This window comes from Tursiops truncatus, chromosome 15 (genome assembly GCF_011762595.2).
Source record: "Tursiops truncatus isolate mTurTru1 chromosome 15, mTurTru1.mat.Y, whole genome shotgun sequence".
NCBI lineage: Eukaryota > Metazoa > Chordata > Mammalia > Artiodactyla > Delphinidae > Tursiops > Tursiops truncatus.
In genome coordinates, this window is record NC_047048.1 from 37,020,216 (window position 1) to 37,038,113 (window position 17,898).

The following is a 17,898-nucleotide window of genomic DNA, read 5'->3' on the forward strand; positions in this document are numbered from 1 at the left end:
GTGCCCTGCCGAGACTGCTGGGGTCAGGAAGGGGAGGGCCCTGGAGACACCGGGCCACCGGCCGCATCTGGCTGTGGCTTTTCCCACTCTGGGCTCCACCGCATCAGAGAGGGTCAAGCAAACCACAGCATTTGGGGCTGTTGTCACCCTCCAGCCAGAGGCTGCCAGGGACACATGTGTCACTGAACAAGGTGGACTTCACAAGGGAGAATTCACAGCCCGGGACATGGGTGTCTCAGGAGGCGGGCGTTAGAATGGGCTCTGGGTTCAGCCATTGTTGGGTGAGGGGCTCTGCTCTGGGCTGTGTGCTGTCAGCAAGCAGGGTAACTGTGACTGGGCATCTGTATCAGTCTCCAGGGGCTGCCATAACAAAGGACCACCAACTGCTGGTTTAAAACAACAGAAGTTACTTTCTCACAGTTCTGGAGGCCAGAAATATGAAACCACGAAGGCTCTGGGGGAGAATCTTAGCTTCTGGTGTAGCCGTCAGTCCTCCGTGTTCCTTGGCTGGTGGCCGCATCACTCCAGTCTCTGCCTGCCTCTTCACATGGCCTGCTCCCCTGTGCGTCTCTGGGTCTTTTCTCCTCTTATAAGGACATCATTTAGGGCCCACCCTATCCATTATGACATAGTTTTAACTAATTACACCCACAAAGACCCTATTTCCAAATAGGGTCACGTGCTGAGGCTCCAGGGGGATAAGAATTTGGAGGGACATCATTCTACCCAGTATAGCATCTTTAATATATCTTATCCAGAAGGAGGGCAGATGAGGCAAGGCTCCAGCCATGGTTGGTAAAGGACCAGGGTCCCTCCCATCAGCCAGGAAGGGGGTATTTGGTCTTTTTTGGGCCACTTCCATGTTTTGCCTGTGTTCAGATGTGATTATAAAGGGGTCTTGAGCCACCATGGTCACGGAGAAGCCTGGTCCAACACTGGTGTTCTCTGAAATTGTTTACGTCCTACAGGAGAGCCCAGCTCTGAGCATCAGGCCAGCTCCCGGAGATCAAGGCCTGCTGTCCTCCTCAGACTCTGCAGGACCCACGTCCTTTGCATCATGCCTTCACCTAGAATGGAGACCAGTGCCAGCAGGACTTGGGGACAGAGGAGAGGTCCACTGGACATGTGGATTTGCTAAGTCTTTGTTGTGGGCCTGCGCTGCTCCTCCCAGACTCTGGCCTCAGAGCACCCTAGGAGCCTGATGGCAGTAAAGGAGCCCTCCACTGCCTCAGGATGGAAGGACACTTCCATGCCGTCCCCTTATCAGTCTTAACAACTATCTCAGGGACTGGCAGAGGGCTTCCCAGGCATAGCACCAGTCCTGGAAGCAGCCTGCGAAGGACAGGAGATGCCCATTTTACAACTGAGGAAGCAGAGGCTCGAGGGGTGCTTGTCTGAGATGTCTTATTTCTGTCACCCATCCAAAGCAGTGGGACAGGTTTAGTGACCCTTTGGAGGCTGCCCTGCCTGGGGGTGAAGCCCTAGCCCCTGCCGTTGACCCCCAGCTCTGCACCCCCTCTGCTGTCCCAGGGCAGCTTGTACCCAGATGCCCTAAATCAGCATACCAACCAGGTGGCTGCATAAGCTGCAGTCAGCAGCTCCACCCCAACCTCAGGCCTCTTTGATCTCCACCTCCTCCAGGAAGCCCTACAGGCTGCACACCAGAATGATTCTGGTCCATCCTCCCGCCCACAGTAGGTGCTCCTGGGGTTCCCTGTGGTCGAACTGGTTTGGCAGTGATTCTGGGTGGGGTTCTGGGGTGGAACAGGTGGGGTGGGGCCCAGTGAGGAGGATGTGGGCACACAGGTGCCTCTGTTGACACAGCAGCTCTGAACACAGTCCTGGCTTTGCAGCTGAGCTGCCACCAGGCGTCCAGGTTTGGTCTTCCCAGGGTGGGGAGATCTCCCAGATGCTGCTGAGCTAGGAACACCTCCAGCCCGCCACCCTTGCTTAAGTGTCTCTAGACTTCCTGAGAGGTGAAGAACTGGTCCCCGAGGCTGGTGCTTCTCCTGCTAGAAAGCAGGTGCAGGAGATGTTCCAGAGGCAAAGATTCTGAACCAGGAGGCAGCACATTACAGCTGCCAACTGAAAATTGTTGCTTGTCACCCGGTTCTACAAGAATGAAGTCACCTGACACTGCAGTCACTGACCTTCAACACACCCTTAAAGGAGTTCAGGGCAGAGATCAGGAATGAGGCCCTCTGTGCTCTGGCAAAAACTGGCAGAAAAACTCACACGTTGTGCTTTTTTTTTTTTTTTTTTCAGTCGTCACAGTTCACAAGGTGGCCTCGTAACCTGATTTTGTCACCGTCAACCCCCACCCCCAACCCCCAGCACATCTCCACGTCTCCACATAGTCTGCGATGACGCCTGGGTGCTCCTATGTGGTCTCCAGACAGGACGGCTCAGCAGAGCCAGGGCTAGTTTGCCTTGAAGGCAGAAGGCTCCAGCAGCTTCCCTATGAAGTCAACTGGGGAACCGGGTAGACAGGAAGTCCCAGGACAGCCCGAGGGTGACCCTCCCGGCCTGACTCCTAAGGTGGATGGGAAGGTTCCCCCCGAGCAGGCTGCAGCCTCCATCCACAAAGATGATGGCGCGCTAGGCTCTGCACTGGTGGTTCCGCTGGCCTGGAGAGAGAGACTTGTCCGAGTGCCTGCTGGCTTCCCGGTGACAGCCGTGGGCGTGCTCTGCTGCGGTGGGTGAGAGATGGCGGCCCTGCGGCTGAGCAGTGCGCAGAAATGCCTGTCCCGCAGGGCGGGTGGTGTAGACGCGGCTATTCGTGCGCAGCACAGAGCAACGCAAAGCGCCAGGGCTGGGTGAGGGTCCGCGGCCATGGGGCGGCGGACACTAGTCGAGGGGACAAGATGACTCCGTGGCTGAAAGTCCAATGAAAAGAGCAAAACGGCGTCGCCAGGCCCCGGGGCGGAGGCGTCCAGGGGCTGCGCCTGCCTGGCGGGAAGGGTGTGGAGGGTGGGCTCAGGGCCCCGATCTCAGGCGAGCCCGGCCGACGGTGAGACCCGCGCTGATGCGAGCTCGTCGGAGGACGACGCCAGCATCCCGTCCCCGTCGGCCGGCCTCAAGCCCGGCGCGGAAGCCTAGGAACCTGCCCGCTAGTTCCTCTTAGGACCGGCGGCGAACTACATTTCCCGGCATGCCAGCGCGGCCGGCCGGGGGCGGGTCTACGACGGAAGAGGCCGCCTGAGGACGTGAGTCATTTCCGTTGCGCGAGTGGGTCCACGTTCTGTAGTCGTGAGCGGAGGCCAGGAACAGCGCGCGGCTTCCGGCTTCGCGCGACGGAAGTGACGCGACGCTGCGCGCGGCGGCGCCGAGTGCGGAGCCGGGGTCGCGATGAGCTGCGTGCTGCGGGCGCCGGCTGCTGGGTGAGGTCCGCGCGGTCTCGGCGGGACCTAGGGTGAGAACGGCGGGCGGGTGCGCTCACTGTTCTCTCTCTTCCAGGGCCCTCCGGGTACTGAGGCTCGTGCGCTGGCCTTTCCGAAGTCTGCATCCTCCGCCCGGTGGCCGGGCTCGTGCCCAGCCCGCGGCCGAGGGTGAGGAAGAGGTTGACCCTGACCGCCCCCTTCAGTTTTCTTCCAGCAAAGCCATCCCGTTCCGCTGGACAGTGAAGCACTCCCTAGGAAGGGAGCAGCAGCGGCCCTGGTGGAGGGTGCTGCCCTTCAGCTTGTGCCTCATGGTTCTGGTCATCTGGTGCTTTTTTAGACAGGAGACCAGCGCGGACCGGTGGTTGGGACGGATGTTGGAAGAAGAGGTACCGGAGCCCAGCGATCGTTTTGAAGAGCCTGGAAGTCCGGTGGCCCATGGGGCGAGAACTTAACGGGGTGCCAGCAGCGAGGGAACAGACCTCAGTCTTTAGGCTTTGACGTCGCGTTTGACCGTTTCTGTCCTGGTTATGCGCGTCCCCAGACTGAAGGACTTGGATGGCGCGCCTGGCAAAGCTGACTCGTTGAAGGCACAGCAGAATGTCAGCAAATCGGAACCGGCTCTTTGCCTGATACTTGTTGCCATCGAATACGTCCAAAAGACTTTTCAGGTCTATAGAAAGAGTTTTGGCTGCAGCGTGTGCTGTTGGATTTGGGATGTCTTTGTACAACATTATCACGTTTCCAAAGGGATGCTGGTGACACTTGTAATCCAGTGTGATCCACTTTGCAGGTCATTTGCTTTCTGAGACAGAATAACTGGCACAAGAGTTAAACGTTTTGTTTTACAGTGTACCATGATGTGTATAAATTGATGTTAGTTTAACAGACTAACAATAAATATTAATTTGGTAATGTGGAATTAAGCCAATGTTTGGTTTTTTGGTTTTTTTTTTTTTGCATTTCATTTAAAAAAGGGAGCCTTCTAGTCTTTTCAGTTCCTTTGTTTGTTTGTTTGTTTTTTCCAGAATAGGAACTGAGGAAAGAAACCTAAACGTTAATTGTGGAACACTTTCTCACCTCTCTTCCAGTTTTTAATTTTAGCAAGGCAACAACTTTCTGAGTGGAATAACATTGATAAATATTTTTATGGACAATTTAGAGGCAATATTTGGGGTATGTAAATGATATGTTTTCAAGTACTGCTTAGTAGGAAACTTTCTTAATTCTGGATTAAATACAAGATGCATAAAAGGGAAGATTTTATTTACTTAAGGTTCTAGTGGAACGTTTTATCATGGCATATCTTTGGTGCCAAAGTTAACTGGAAATTTCTCTCACTCGGATGGTTGAAGACCACTGACTGTATGGCACAAGGCCTTATTCTCACAAGGCCTTGGCCAAGGTCTGGCCCGCCTTGGTAAATTATGCTTGTCAGGGAGGTGGTGCTAAGACAAGTATATATTTTTTTTAAAGATGAAGAGACCAAGATTCAGAAGGATTGACCTGATCATGGCTCAGGCTACATCATTAGTTCCACTGGGAGCAAAGAACTAAGATGTCCTTTCTCTGACCTGGTGTGGTTGTGACCTATTTGGTTGTGAACCATTTTATTTGAGCAACAGTCATTCAAACCTGAACCCTGACTTTACTCTCACTAGCTCCTGCAGGAAAAAAAGTCAGAACTAACAAGAAGAAATTTTGTTTTAATTAAAAATAATTTTCATATGACCAAAGCAATATGATTTATCTGGAAAAGTTAAACAGTGTAATAAGCAAAAGGTAGAGAATCAGAAACAGTAATAATCCCACCACCTAGAGGTAACTGCTGTGAGCACTGTTGGGCAGAAGATGGAGAAGATTGTATTTTAAAAAATCCAAGGAAAAGAGTTTACCTAAGTCGATGGCCTCATATCTTCCAAGCTGCTGAGGCTTGGAAGATATGAGGCCATCGACTTAGGTAAACTCTTTTCCTTGGATTTTTAAAAATTTTAACGTCTGGGTACTACTCCAGCCTTTTAAGAACATTCTTCAAAAGCATGAAAAATGACAATCTTTACAGCCTGTCACAGTTCTCTTTGCTCTCTTCAAGGAAGGTGCCTCTTGGGTAGGCATCTTTTCTCCCACCTCTACAGCAAAGATCCCCAAATTTCTTTATCTTGAGCCCCCAACTTCCTTTTTTAAGCTCGAGGTGGCTCTCTATACTTCTCTACTGGACTTTACAGGTTCCTCAAGCTCCTTAGGTCCAAAACAGAGTTAAGCTCTCCCCAAACCTGTTTCTTTGCTCTGTATCCTTCCCAGCTCGGGACTTTGGAAATATCCTAAACTTCTTTCTCATTCCCTGCATCCTGGCAGTCTTCAAGATCTGTTTAGTCCTCCTCCAAAGAATTCATGGGCCTTGTTTCATTCTTCTGCTTGATTTTCTTCAAAAGTATCATGTTGATTTTTTGCCATTTTAATTTCCAGGTTTAAATGTAATGTTTGTAGAGGTAGTAATTCCTTTAGACAATGTGAACATATAAAGAAAGTAGTCATTCATCCCACCAGCAAGTGATGGCTTATTTTACTGTATTACTTGTGTTTAAAAAAAAAAACCAGAAACTTACATGCTTGGGAACAAACGTATGGAACTGCAGTATCTTGCTTCGTTTTGTTACTTAAGTAGGAGCATTTTTCTTGTCATTAACAATTCTCAGGAAGCATTGTCATTCTCTGTGAGGTGCTCTTTAAGTTTTTGCCAAATAACTTTGATAATTATCTTTGTACATCTTTGTCTGAATCTCATTCTTTTTTAGGTTGGAGTTTCTAGAAATGGAACATTATTTTCTGTAAAGGTCAGTACCCATTCGTCCTCGCAGCCACACTTCCTTTAAGGGCTTTTCTTGCTGCAGGTCACCAGCATTGTGGGTTGCTGTTAAGAACAACAAAAAGTCTGCCTGCTCCATGGGCTCTTCCTTGTTTTAATTTGCATTAAAAAAAATTACTAGCGAGGTTGAAAATTTTAAATAATGTCTCAGGAATTCCCTGGCGGTCCAGTGGTTAGAACTCTGAGATCTCAAACCGTGCAGCCCGGCCAAAAAAAAAAAGTGTTTCATGCTATATATTTACAAAACAATGTACTCTGGGTCTGGGTTCTCCCTCCCGAAATACACACCCTGCTTCCTCCTCCAGGGTCAGATGAGCTGGGGCCCTGAGTGGTAGGGCTTACCGGGGGTGGCAGCTGGTGCCTGCCTCCCAGAGTTCCCACCCTCTGTGCATCCCCGCCCACCCTGTTGATGAAGAGGGCGCGCGCGCGCGTGTGTGTGTGTGTGTGTGTGTGTGTGTGTCTGTCTGTCTGTCGGTCTGTCTCCCCCTTGACCTCGAGCCTTTGGATTCTTTTTTAAAAATCAGCTCTATTGATAATGTAGTTCACATATTATTCAATTCACCCATTTAAAGTATACAATTGATTTTTTAGTGTATTCGTAGGGGCAACCATTACCACGATGTAATTTTAGGGCCTGTGCGTACTCCTAAAAGAAACTCGCTACCCATGAGCAGTCAGGCCTCCTTTCCCCCTCTCTCCCCCACACCAAGCCCTAAGCAACTGTAGCCACTCTTTGCGGTGTCAGCACCCAACCCGGGGGTCATAGAACGAATGAAGGCGAGTGTGAGCAGCCTGGGCGCGCTGTCTGCTCGGGACCTGTTGACTCCGTCTCGGAGCCTGGAGCTGCTCAGGGCGCTGTCAGGGCGTTCAGGGCGCGTGGGGCAGCCGTGGTGCGTTGAAGGCGGCAGCGGGAACGGGACCAAGCAAGTGCAAGATGGGCTGTGAACGTGGAGGCCTGGGGGGCACGGTGGGTGGAGGCGTCCGGCCGAGGCGGCGGGCTCGGGGCATGGCGTGGTTTGGGGTGCGCGCGGGTCCCCGCTTGGCGCCTGGTGCTGGGAAGTTCACTGGGCCTCCGGCACTGCGCTGGGCGCCGGATGGGGGCGTGGCGGGGGCGTGGCCGTCCCGGCGGGGGGCGCGGGTGGGCTCCGCGAGGGGGGAGATCCGGAGGGGCGGGGGCGGGCCCGCGCGGCGCATGCGCGCTGCATTGTTTTGACTGAAAATGCCGTCGGTTTCGAAAGCGGCGGCGGCGGCGTTGAGCGGGTCCCCCCCGCAGACCGAGAAGCCGACCCACTACAGGTCAGTGCCCGGGCCGGCCGCGGCGGGAGCGGGGGCGGGGCAGGGGGCGGCCCCGCGCGCCCCCGGCCCGCGCCCCCGCGCCCCTGGGCCTGGGAGCTGCCTCCGGGTGCGGCCTGGGGCCCCGCGCCGCCCCTCTCCCCGTTCCCCCCGCCCCCTGCCTCTCCCTTGCAGCCCCCTGGCCAGCCGGCCCTCCAGCCTCCGCGCCGCGCCTGGACTCTGGGCTGGTGGACCACCATCCTACTCAGCTACCGCCGCCTGAGCTCAGGAGGCGGCGCCCAGGGTCTGGGGTGGCACCTGGGCTTGGGGGCTGGAGGACGAGGTCGGGGGTCCACGCGCCTGGGTTGGGGATCGGGGAACAGCCCCTGGGGTCGTGGGTCGGGGGCCGCCGAGAATGCGCCTGTAGTCGGGGATTGGGGACCGCGTCTGGGCTCGGGCGGAGGGCGGCCATCTGGGCTCCGGCTGCCTCCTCCTGGGGTCAGGGATGGTTCCGGGGCTTGGGGACCCGGGCGTTCCTGGAGTCGGGGTATCGCACCTGAAATTGGGGGTCGCGTCTGTGTTTTGCATGAGGAGGCTGTGCATGGGGTCTGAGGGATCGCGCCTGAGGTCCGGGAACTCGCCCGGGCTCCGCGGGGGGGAGGCCGTCAGGGATCGTCTGGAGTCGGAGTGGGTGTTACGCCTGAGATCGGAGATGGGGGGCGCTGCGCCTTGGGCCAGGAGTCCGCGCCTGGATTCTGCGGGGTCGCGCCTGGGGTCGGGGACCGTGTCTGGGATTGGCAAACCATTCCTGGGACCCGAGGAACGCGACTGGGCTTGCGGGGGCGGGTGGGGTGGGTAGGGTGTCTGAACTCGGAGTGAGAGGTTGCACCTGAGCTTGGGGATCACACCTGGGGTCTGGGATGGATAGCGGCGCCTGGGGTCGGGGGTCGCACTTGGGGTCGGGGATGGGGAGTTTCACCTGGGTTAGGGGATTGTGCCTGCGATTGGAGATGGGGGGCTGCACCTGGGGTCTGGGGTCGCACCTGGAATCTGGGACCATGCCTGGGATAGAGGATGGGGGTTTGCACCTGGGGTCGAAGGTCGCATCTGGGGTCGGGGATGTGGGATCGTGCCTGGGGTCTGAGAAACGCACCTGGGTGGGGAGAGGCGGGAAGGGGGTCGGCAGAGTGGGGGATCGCGCCTGGGGTCGGGGCCCTCGGGCGCACGGGATCTGACCCCTGCCCACGAGTCCTCGGGCCGCCCGCCGGCGGCGGTGGCGACGGAAGCGACCCCAACGCTGTTTGTCTTTTTAGGTATCTAAAGGAGTTTAGGACAGAGCAGTGCTCCCTGTTTGTGCAGCACAAGTGCACCCAGCACAGGCCATTTACCTGTTTCCATTGGCATTTCCTAAATCAGCGTCGGCGCAGACCGCTCCGCAGGCGCGACGGCACTTTTAACTACAGCCCGGACGTGTACTGCTCCAAGTACGACGAGGCCAGCGGCTTGTGCCCCGACGGCGACGAGTGAGTGTGCGCGGCTGCGCGGGGCAGCATGGCCCCCACACCTGAGTGGGTGGCGGACCTGGGCTTTCCAGCACCTGGCACCTGCAGGGCCCAGTCTTCACTATGAAGTTTTCCCGTGACCGCTGGTCTTGGTGGGGACATTTCCCTATTTCTTGGCCAGTGTGGGAAGAACCACATCTGGCTGGGGGATAACCTTGTACGGGACAAACCGATTTTGCTGCACTTCCCACTTTTGATTGCCACCCAGTTCTGTAAATTCCCTGCATTAGAACCAACCCTTATGAGGTAAACCTTTTGAGTTTAGAACCATTTTGTAGTTGTCAGTTGCCTTTTGGTCAGAGAGCTTGTTAGAAGGTTTGCTCACATTGTGCAAATGTTTCTGGAATGGTTCCTTTCTTTCTGTTTATATGTTTATTTTTTAAAAAATTGATAGGAAAGTTATTTGTGTAGCACTTTTAAAGTTTAGGAAATCAAGGTTTTGTTTTGGTTGCCTTTTTTTTTCCACAAGTTTTCTAATGGTGTTGTGAACAGATGTCTTCATTTTGAAATATGTAGAATAGGAAAACACGGAAAGTACAAGTCAGATTGTACATTCATATAACTGGCAGAGATTGGTAGAGGGAGGTCTTGCTTTTTTCCTGTGGGCCGTTTGAGAAGAGCCTATCCATCCCCACCTGGAGGTGAGGTGGTGGCGCTGTGCCCCAGGGCCTCTTGGAAAGAGCAGCTTGTTCAGCTTCTGTTGGATCCTGGTCTGATCTGGGGGAGGCGCTGTAGGCTTCCTCCCCTGACCCTCTGAAGGGAGGTGGTTCTCCAGGTATGGTCCCTTTTAAAGACAACTTTCACGCTGCTGCACAGGGAGACCCATGTGAATCTGTTCTTCATTTTCAAAAATGCTTAGGTCAGGGAGTAAACTTTTGACCTATGGTGATCATCTTTAAAGCTTTATATATTTCTTGAAAGGTTTTTAATTGAACACCAGATAGTTACATAGGGTTGTTGTTAAGGCAGCCTGGAGCCTGTGGAAATAATGTAGCCAGCTCCACTTTGGTTAAGATGGTATTGTACTTCTGTGAAGTTTTAAAAATGCATTATTTAATTGCATCTTGAGCTGCTGTTTTCTGCAAATGGGTCTACAGAAGAGAGATATTTTTGTCTAGCTAAGGCCTGGCCTCTGGTCCCTCATATCCCTTGGCCACGTCAGTCACCTCTCTGGACCTTAAGTCCTGAGTTGCCCCCAGGGGCCACTGCTGAGACCCTGATGCAGGGATCCAGTCACCTAGCATGTCTGACCCCATTCCAGAGTCCAGGATGGGGGACTATTTGGACTATTTGGCAGTATTCACTGGTGAAGCTTTTTTTTTTTTTTTGGCTGCACTGCATGGCATGTGGGATCTTAGTTTCCCCCATGAGGGATCGAACCTGCACCCCCTGCAGCAGAAGCATAGATTCTTAACCTCTGGGCTGCCAGGGAAGTCCCCTCACTGGTGATGCTTTTTTTTTTTTTTTTTTTTAACTGGTGATGCTTTTAATGCATGAAAAGAAAGCATATATATTTTTTAAATTAATTAATTAATTTTATTTTTTGGCTGTGTTCGGTCTTCGTTGTTCCGTGAGGGCTTTCTTTAGTTGCAGAGAGCGGGGGCTACTCTTCGTTGTGGTGCGCGGGCTTCTCATTGTGGTGGCTTCTCTTGTTGTGGAGCATGGGCTCTAGACGCGCGGGCTTCAGTAGTTGTGGCATGCAGGCTCAGTAGTTGTGACTCGTGGGCTCTAGAGTGCAGGCTCAGTAGTTGTGGTGCACGGGCTTAGTTGCTCCCCAGCATATGGGATCTTCCCAGACCAGGGCTTGAACCCGTGTCCTTTGCATTGGCAGGCATATTCTTAACCACTGTGCCAGAAAGAAAGCATATTTTAACAGCTGTTTTGGGTTCCGGAGTCTGAATGTCCTGGTATGGATTTGGCCCCATTGCTGGATATCCAGGGTGGGGTCCAGTTCCTACGGAATGAAGAGTGCTGCAGTGGACACCTACCTGTGGATGGTCATTTTAAGCTGGACTCAAATATTAGTTAAATATTACAATTATTTATTGCAAAAACATTAACATGGGGAATTCCCTGGCGGTCCAGTGGTTACGACTCCGGGCTTTCACTGCCGAGGGCCCAGGTTCAGTCCCTGGTAAGGGAGCTAAGATCCCACAAGCCGCATGGTGCAGCCAAAAAAAAAAAAATTAACATATAGTCCAGATAGCATGCAGGTTAGCAGGTTATCACTGAGAAGAAGAATGGGACTAAGATGGTTGTTTGATACTGTTTTGGGTGCATCCTGTGTACATGTACACACAGTATGAAAGTACATGTGTCTTATTAAAGATTTTGTTTGTGACTTTTAGTGAGCACAAGACATGACTTGCTTCAGTCCCATAGGAAGTGTTTGACAGGCCAGACATCTCCCCTGAGAATCTCTCCTTAGTAATTACCACTCATTCCACGGGAGATAGACTTTCCCAGAGTTTGTCCTGTTGAATTACATATTCTAGCTCGTGCAGCGTTGCCATGGAATCTGTAAATAGATACTACTTTTCAGAGCAAGGAAAGGGCTTTCCTTTTATTTCAGTTCATTGGTTCTTGAAATGTCTATTTTGGGCATATGTACTACCAACCTGTTATTGTAAATCATGAATATGTATCAGAGACCAAAGACCCTTCAGCCAATATCAGGTGACATAAGCACAAGTTCTTGGAGCTTGATGGGGGCGCTGTGGGGCTGAGCCGTGGCCAGGAGGGTGGGACCCCCAAGAGGGTTGGCACCCCTGTGATGTCAACTCCTGTCCTAGGCAGGTGGTCATTCTCCCCCCTTGCTGTCACCTCTCCTCCTGGGGCCCCCTCCCCTTCTGTCACCCCTTTTCATTTGCAGGCACTCCTCCCCCGCTGTCACACCCCCGCTGTCACCCCTTTTCATTAGCGGGTAGTCCGTCACCCTTCCCCTCTCACTGTCATCCTCCTCCCAGTGACCCCTCCCCATCTGTCACCTCCACCCCCTGTGAGTACTCCAGCTGTCATCTCTGGGTAGCCCCCTCATCTCCTCCTCCCCATGGGCACCCCCTCTGTCACCCCTTTTACTCCGTGCGCAGTCACCCTCCCCCTCTCTCTGTCACCCCTCCTTCCGTGGCCCCTCCCCGTCCGCCACATCCCCCCACCACCCCACCCCGCTGTCACCCTCCGCCAGCGGGCACCCTGTGGCCGGGAAGGCCCCTCAGTGCTAGCGCCCCAGGTCCTCCCTCTCGCGGCGCCCTTTGTTCTGGCGGGCACGCCCCTTCCCCGGCGCGGGCCTCGATTGGCCGTCCAGGTCACGTGAGCCCCGCCCCGCCCCCGTGGGAACTGGCCTCCCCGCGGCGCGGCTGGACCGCCTGGGTCTGCAGCTCGCTACGCGCCCTCTGTAGTCGGCCAAGAGCGAGTCGGCTGAGCGGGCGCTGCCTCCGAGCTTGAGGGCCGGCCCACCCCACAGGGTCGCTGTTCCCACCCGTGCGGATCCGTCGCAGGTATTTCTCAGGCTGGGATTTTGAAGAAAGCGATGCTTGCTTGCCGGAGCGAAGCTTGGCCGGAGGTTTGTCGCGGTCCAGCCACATCCTGAAATCTACTCTGAGAGAGGCAGTGGGTGGGGACAGACCCAGCCCCCAGCTAGTCCTGTTTGCTGCGCTGGACCATAGACCATCAGGGCGGGTCTTCCCACCTGTAACCTAGGTGTGCTTCCGCTCCCAGGAGACCATGTGTCCGTTTTGTGCTTGTAAATGCATGTCAGGTGCGTTTACAGAGGTAGGTTCTGACGCATAAAAAGCAAAGGCCCTTCTAGGGGTCTGAGGGGCCCCTCCAGGGGAACATTTTCATTGGCAGACAATACAAGCAGTCCCCAACTATACAGAGTACAAAGTGACCATCCTCTTTTCTGATAACCCTCCTTCTCCCACAAGCAGGCAGTCCCTGGAGGCGGCCCTCCAGACCCCACATTTTATAGGTTTTCTTGGTTTTAATAAGAAGTGAGCCTGCCCCATTACTGTGCTATAACTTTCCAGATTGGCTCTAGAGATCTGCCTTGTTGTTGGTAGGGCTCCCTACCATGTTTTCACCTGGCAGGCCCAGCATTTTTCCCCACAGCTCCCTCCCTCCTCACTGCACGTTGCCTGGGACCTCCCAGCCGTGAATTTGGGCACTGTGGGAGCTTGCTGATGTACAGAAACTTTTCTATATGCCCAAGTCTTGGTGTGCCTGCTGTGTCATACTTGTCCTTAGTCTGACTTGTCTGTTGAGAGATGCTCCTGCAATGTTTAATTTTAAAAAGTCAGGTATCCTAGGACCTAAGGCTTAGGTGAAAGTCCGTTCACTTCAGGATGGTTATAAGCTGTTGCTGTTTAAACTGACCATATAAGTGAACTCTGCTTGGGCATTCGGGGTGAGGTGAAAGCCAAGGGCAGGCCACGTTAGAACATAATATTTAGGAGTCAGGGAGCTACTTAACAGTCTAGAGGAAGACACAGGCTTTACAAATCAGCCAACTTAAGGAAAGAAATTACAATTAGGTGACTGAGTTGGACCTGTCAGAGACCAGTATGTAGAAGAAGCAGAAGAATGTGAGAGTGATTGTAGCATTTCAGGCCCTCCTGCTTTGATTGAAGGGCCAGGGATGAGGAGGTGACTGGGAGGGAGCGACTGGCACAGGGAGCTCTGGTGCTCCTTGGAGGCTAGTGGGGAGACGGCCTCAGCAGAGACAGGTTCCTCGGAGAGGGTGGCAGCTTTTTGGGCACAGAGGGGGGAGGTGGACTTGTTGCCGAGCTGATGGTCCATGTTAGGGATTAATGAGGGGTCGCTGGCCTGGCTCGAGAGTCCAGGGCAGCCCTTGGAAGCCAGAGGCTGGGGGTGCCGGGCTGAATGGATGGGTGTGTGGTCCACATGGGGTTAACTGGCAACCCCCCACCCCTAGTGTCACAGGAGAGGGGGACACTCAAGCTTCTCCCCACAAGCCCCACCTTTTCGCCATCCCCAGTTGTCTGTGGCACACAGGTCTTCCTTTTCCCATTTTTCTGCTGCCACTCATTTTCCATATCTGCTGCTCGGTTCTGGTCCAGTTCACACCTCAGTTATTTCTGTGCTGTATTCTGGTCCCCACCTATGCCTGAGCTCCCTGAGGACTAGGAGAGCATCATGTTGTGCTTGAGTGTCCGTCTCAGCCCAGTGGTTCTCCCAGTGCGGCCCCCAGATCAGCAGCAGCAGCATCACCTGGGAACTTGCCAGCAGTTTCTACCCAAGGTTTCCGCCGAGATCAGATGGTCTGGGGTTAGCAGACCATCCAGGTGGTTGTGATGCGCTCCAGCCTGGCTTGCTGACCGATGTTGATGTATAGTGGAACTGAGTTTGTGGGTCCACCTTTGTTTTGGGTGAGTTTCAGGAAGGAAGGGGATGATTTCTGGCTCTCCTGGAAACACAGACAGCAGCCTCAAGCCCCTGCCATGTTCCTCTTTACCCCTCCCTCCTAGTTTCAGTGGTTCCAGAGCATCATGGCAGACCTGTGTCTGGCATGTACTGCTGCATCACACCATCCATGGAGCCTTGTTTTATTTACACTGATTGGGTCACTAATTGTCCTGGATGGTTTTGAGAACCACAGGTGCCACCCTGAATTTGGCGGGCTGTGGAACTGAATCACATTACAGGTGCTACAGGGCTGTCAGTGGCCCCCCCGGATGGATGAGTGAACTCCTGTGGTGAGGAAGCATCTGCACGTTGTATTGGGCTGACCCCTGGGGTTCCCACCAGCCTCTTCCCCGCTTCAGTGAGGGTCTACGTTCTGCCACTGTGTTTTCTCTAAGGTTTTCCCTTTTGCCTCTTAGATGTTCTTAGGTGAAGCCATTTTCTTTTCATTAAATGTCCTCCAATATTTTAATCTTAGCTTATGCTTTGAAGTCATGTAATACGCAGAGGTGACATGCCCCTAGTGAAATAATACTGCCTGTTCGGTGCTCAGTGCTGGCGAGAGGGGGAACCTTGGCCGGGCTCTGGTTGCCCCAGTGATGGTACTGGCAAGGAAACAAAATGATGCTTAGAGCTGACCTGAGGGACCATTAGGGAACATGAGGAAATGGGGGAGGTGTCACCCACCACATTCACTCCCCTGAGCTGTGGGGGTGCACGCAGCCTTTGCCACACCCTGCAGTTAGCGCATTGGCGATGCCTGTGGTCCGTGTGGTCCTGCTTCAGCACGGCTATGCGGACTGGGTTCTGTAGATAAACCAACAGGCAGTGCCTCAGCTCTGATGTGCTGGTCCCCTTCTCCCCAGACTCTGGAATTCTTTTGCTTTAACTTATAGTAGATTGTGAGTGTTTCTGAAGATTGGAACTGTTTTTGCAAAATGGCCATTTTCCTATTAAAGTCATTTTATTTTATTTTTTATTGTAGTAAAACATACATAACATTAAATTTATCATCTTAGCTTTTTTAATTGTACAGTTTAGTGGAGTTAAGTTCATTTGCAGTGTTGTGCAGCCATCACCATCATCCACCTCCAGAACTTTTCCATCTTCAAACTGAAACTCTGTCCCCATGAAACAATAGCTCCTCCTTCCATAATTTTTGATATAAGCAGACGTATCTGTATTCTTGTTCCCCTCCCCCACCTTCCGATGTAAACCACAGGGTGCGACACTCCCTTTTCTTTATTTTTTTAATAAATTTATTTATTTATTTATTTATTTTATTTTTGGCTGTGTTGGGTCTTTGTTGCTGCACGCGGGCTTTCTCCAGTTGCGGCGAGCGAAGACTACTCTTCGTTGTGGTGTGCGGGCTTCTCATTGCGGTGGCTTCTCTTGTTGCGGAGCACGGGCTCTAGGTGCGTGGGCTTCAGTAGTTATGCCATGTGGGCTCAGCAGTTGTGGCTCACGGGCTCTAGAGCGCAGGCTCAGTAGTTGTGGCACATGGACTTAATTGCTCCACAGCATGTGGGATATTCCCAGACCAGGGCTCAAACCCATGTCCCCTACATTGGCAGGCGGATTCTTAACCACTGTGCCACAAGGGAAGTCCTGCACTCCCTCTTCTTAGTGCTTTTCCCTCACGGTACCACCTGGTGCCCCCTCCAAAGCCGTCCACACAGACTGCCCATTCCTCCAAGCCACGCTGAGCTCCCTTGAAGTTTATCCCACAACTCGGTTGTCTCCAGCCTTTGGTGATTACGAACAAAACTTCTTTTTACCTCTGTGTGCCAGTCTGTCTTTGGGGATTGCTGGGTCAGAGGGTAATGGCACCTATCCTCTTGATGCCTTTCACTTGGCGTTCTTGCCAGCAGCAGTGTTGGTTTACTATAGCCCTGCTCCTGGGGTTTTGCCCGGGAACAGGTGGGCCTCCAGGTGTATTTCTCTTATCAGAAGCAAGATGAGTGCCTCTCAGTGGTCGAGACCCTTTGCATTTTCTCTTTTATAAGTTCCTTGTTTATTTCTCTAGCCCATTGTTCTGTGAGTTCCTGGCGTCTCTATTTCTACACATTCTTTGTTAGTGATATTAGTCTATATATTAATGTGAAAAGTGGGAGGGGGTTCCTTGTTCTAGAACAGGTTCCTTGGTGTGGCAGAGACTGCTCCATGACAGCCTCACCTCTCTGGGGACCCAGAGACTGAGTTACACACCAGTGCTTGTGAGGAGATGCACAGGAGCTCTTGGAGGAGCTCAAAATGTAAGATGTAACTCTATAGTGAGGGATTTTAATCAAGGCTGCGTCAGTACCTAATATAGTAAAAATCCTAAGCAGATATTTGACCATTTCACTCACACGTCCTGAAAATGTTCCTTGGAACTTATCTTTAAGCACACGAAGGAGACAGCTCCTATTTGGGCACAGAGAGCACTGTCTGCACAGGCAGTGTTTCCTTTTTCTTGTCTGTATGTAATGCAGTCATAATTCTTTAAGTTTTTTCTTTTCTCTTTTCACAAGGTGGGGACCAGCTAGTCTCGTAAACTGCTTTCTCCATCTTCTGCTTTTCCTTTTTCTCACGGATCTTTGGTGATTGGCAACGACAGCTGGGATTGCCCCAGAAGTGTTTGTGCAGAGTTAATTGGAGGAATTGCCTCATTTTCAGTTCCCGCCACTCACAAGAGTGTGTGGTCATCACCTCCACCTTGTGCCCATGTGAGGGGCCCGAGGGGCTGGCTGTGTTCTGTCCTCTTGAACTGGGTGCTGTCACTCAGGTGTCAGTTTGTGAAATGCCACAGGCCATCCAGGTATGACCTGTGACACACTTCCCTGTAAGTGTGGTGTATTTCAACACAAACATAGAGACCATCTCTCTCTTCTCTGTCTCCAATGGGCTTTGTTTAAAGTTGTGATAACATTCATAAAGTTTGCCATTTTAACCATCTTTTAAATTAATTAATTAATTTATTTTTGGCTGCGTTGCGTCTTCGCTGCTGCGTGCAGGCTTTCACTAGTTCTGGCGAGCGGGGGCTTCTCACTGCGGTGACTTCTCTTGTTGCGGAGCATGGGCTCTAGGCATGCAGGCTTCAGTAGTTGTGGCACATGGGCTCAGTAGTTGTGGCTCACAGGCTCTAGAGCGCAGGCTCAGTAGTTGTGGTGCACTTAACCATTTTTAAATGTGCAATTCAGTGGCATTAATTACATTCACAAAGTTGTACAACCATGACCTCCATCTATTTCCAGATTCTTCCTTCCAGACAGAAATTTTGTCCCATTACACACTCACTCCCCCTCTCCCTCCCCCAGCCCCTGGCACCCACCCTCTACTTTCTTTTTTTGTTTGTTTGTTTTCTTTATTCTGTTTATTATACTCACATATTTAATACATATTTATTGACTTAATAAAA

The 17,898-nt window shown here is 52.5% G+C and overlaps 2 protein-coding genes across 13 annotated transcripts in view; both read left to right on the forward strand.

Moving 5' to 3' along the window:
• Positions 1-3,237: 3,237 nt before the first annotated feature.
• On the forward strand, positions 3,238-4,299 carry UQCC4 (ubiquinol-cytochrome c reductase complex assembly factor 4). Its single transcript, XM_004310585.4, has 2 exons — positions 3,238-3,380; positions 3,457-4,299. Exons 1-2 carry the CDS (start codon positions 3,349-3,351, stop codon positions 3,830-3,832), a joined length of 408 nt encoding a protein of 135 aa, XP_004310633.2. The 5' UTR covers positions 3,238-3,348; the 3' UTR covers positions 3,833-4,299.
• Positions 4,300-7,417: 3,118 nt separating this feature from the next.
• UNKL (unk like zinc finger) overlaps positions 7,418-17,898 on the forward strand; it is a 45,066-nt gene continuing 34,585 nt past the window's right edge. For 9 of the 12 annotated variants that reach the window (XM_033839712.1, XM_033839710.1, XM_073792508.1 and 6 more), the window contains exons 1-2: positions 7,436-7,539; positions 8,829-9,038. In XM_033839712.1, the coding sequence (XP_033695603.1) occupies positions 7,463-7,539; positions 8,829-9,038 (287 nt within the window). In that variant the 5' untranslated portion in view covers positions 7,436-7,462. Of the gene's footprint in view, positions 7,540-8,828; positions 9,039-9,061; positions 12,575-17,898 lie in introns of those variants that run through there. The other 3 variants (XM_033839717.2, XM_033839713.2, XM_073792507.1) reach the window with 3 other exon arrangements.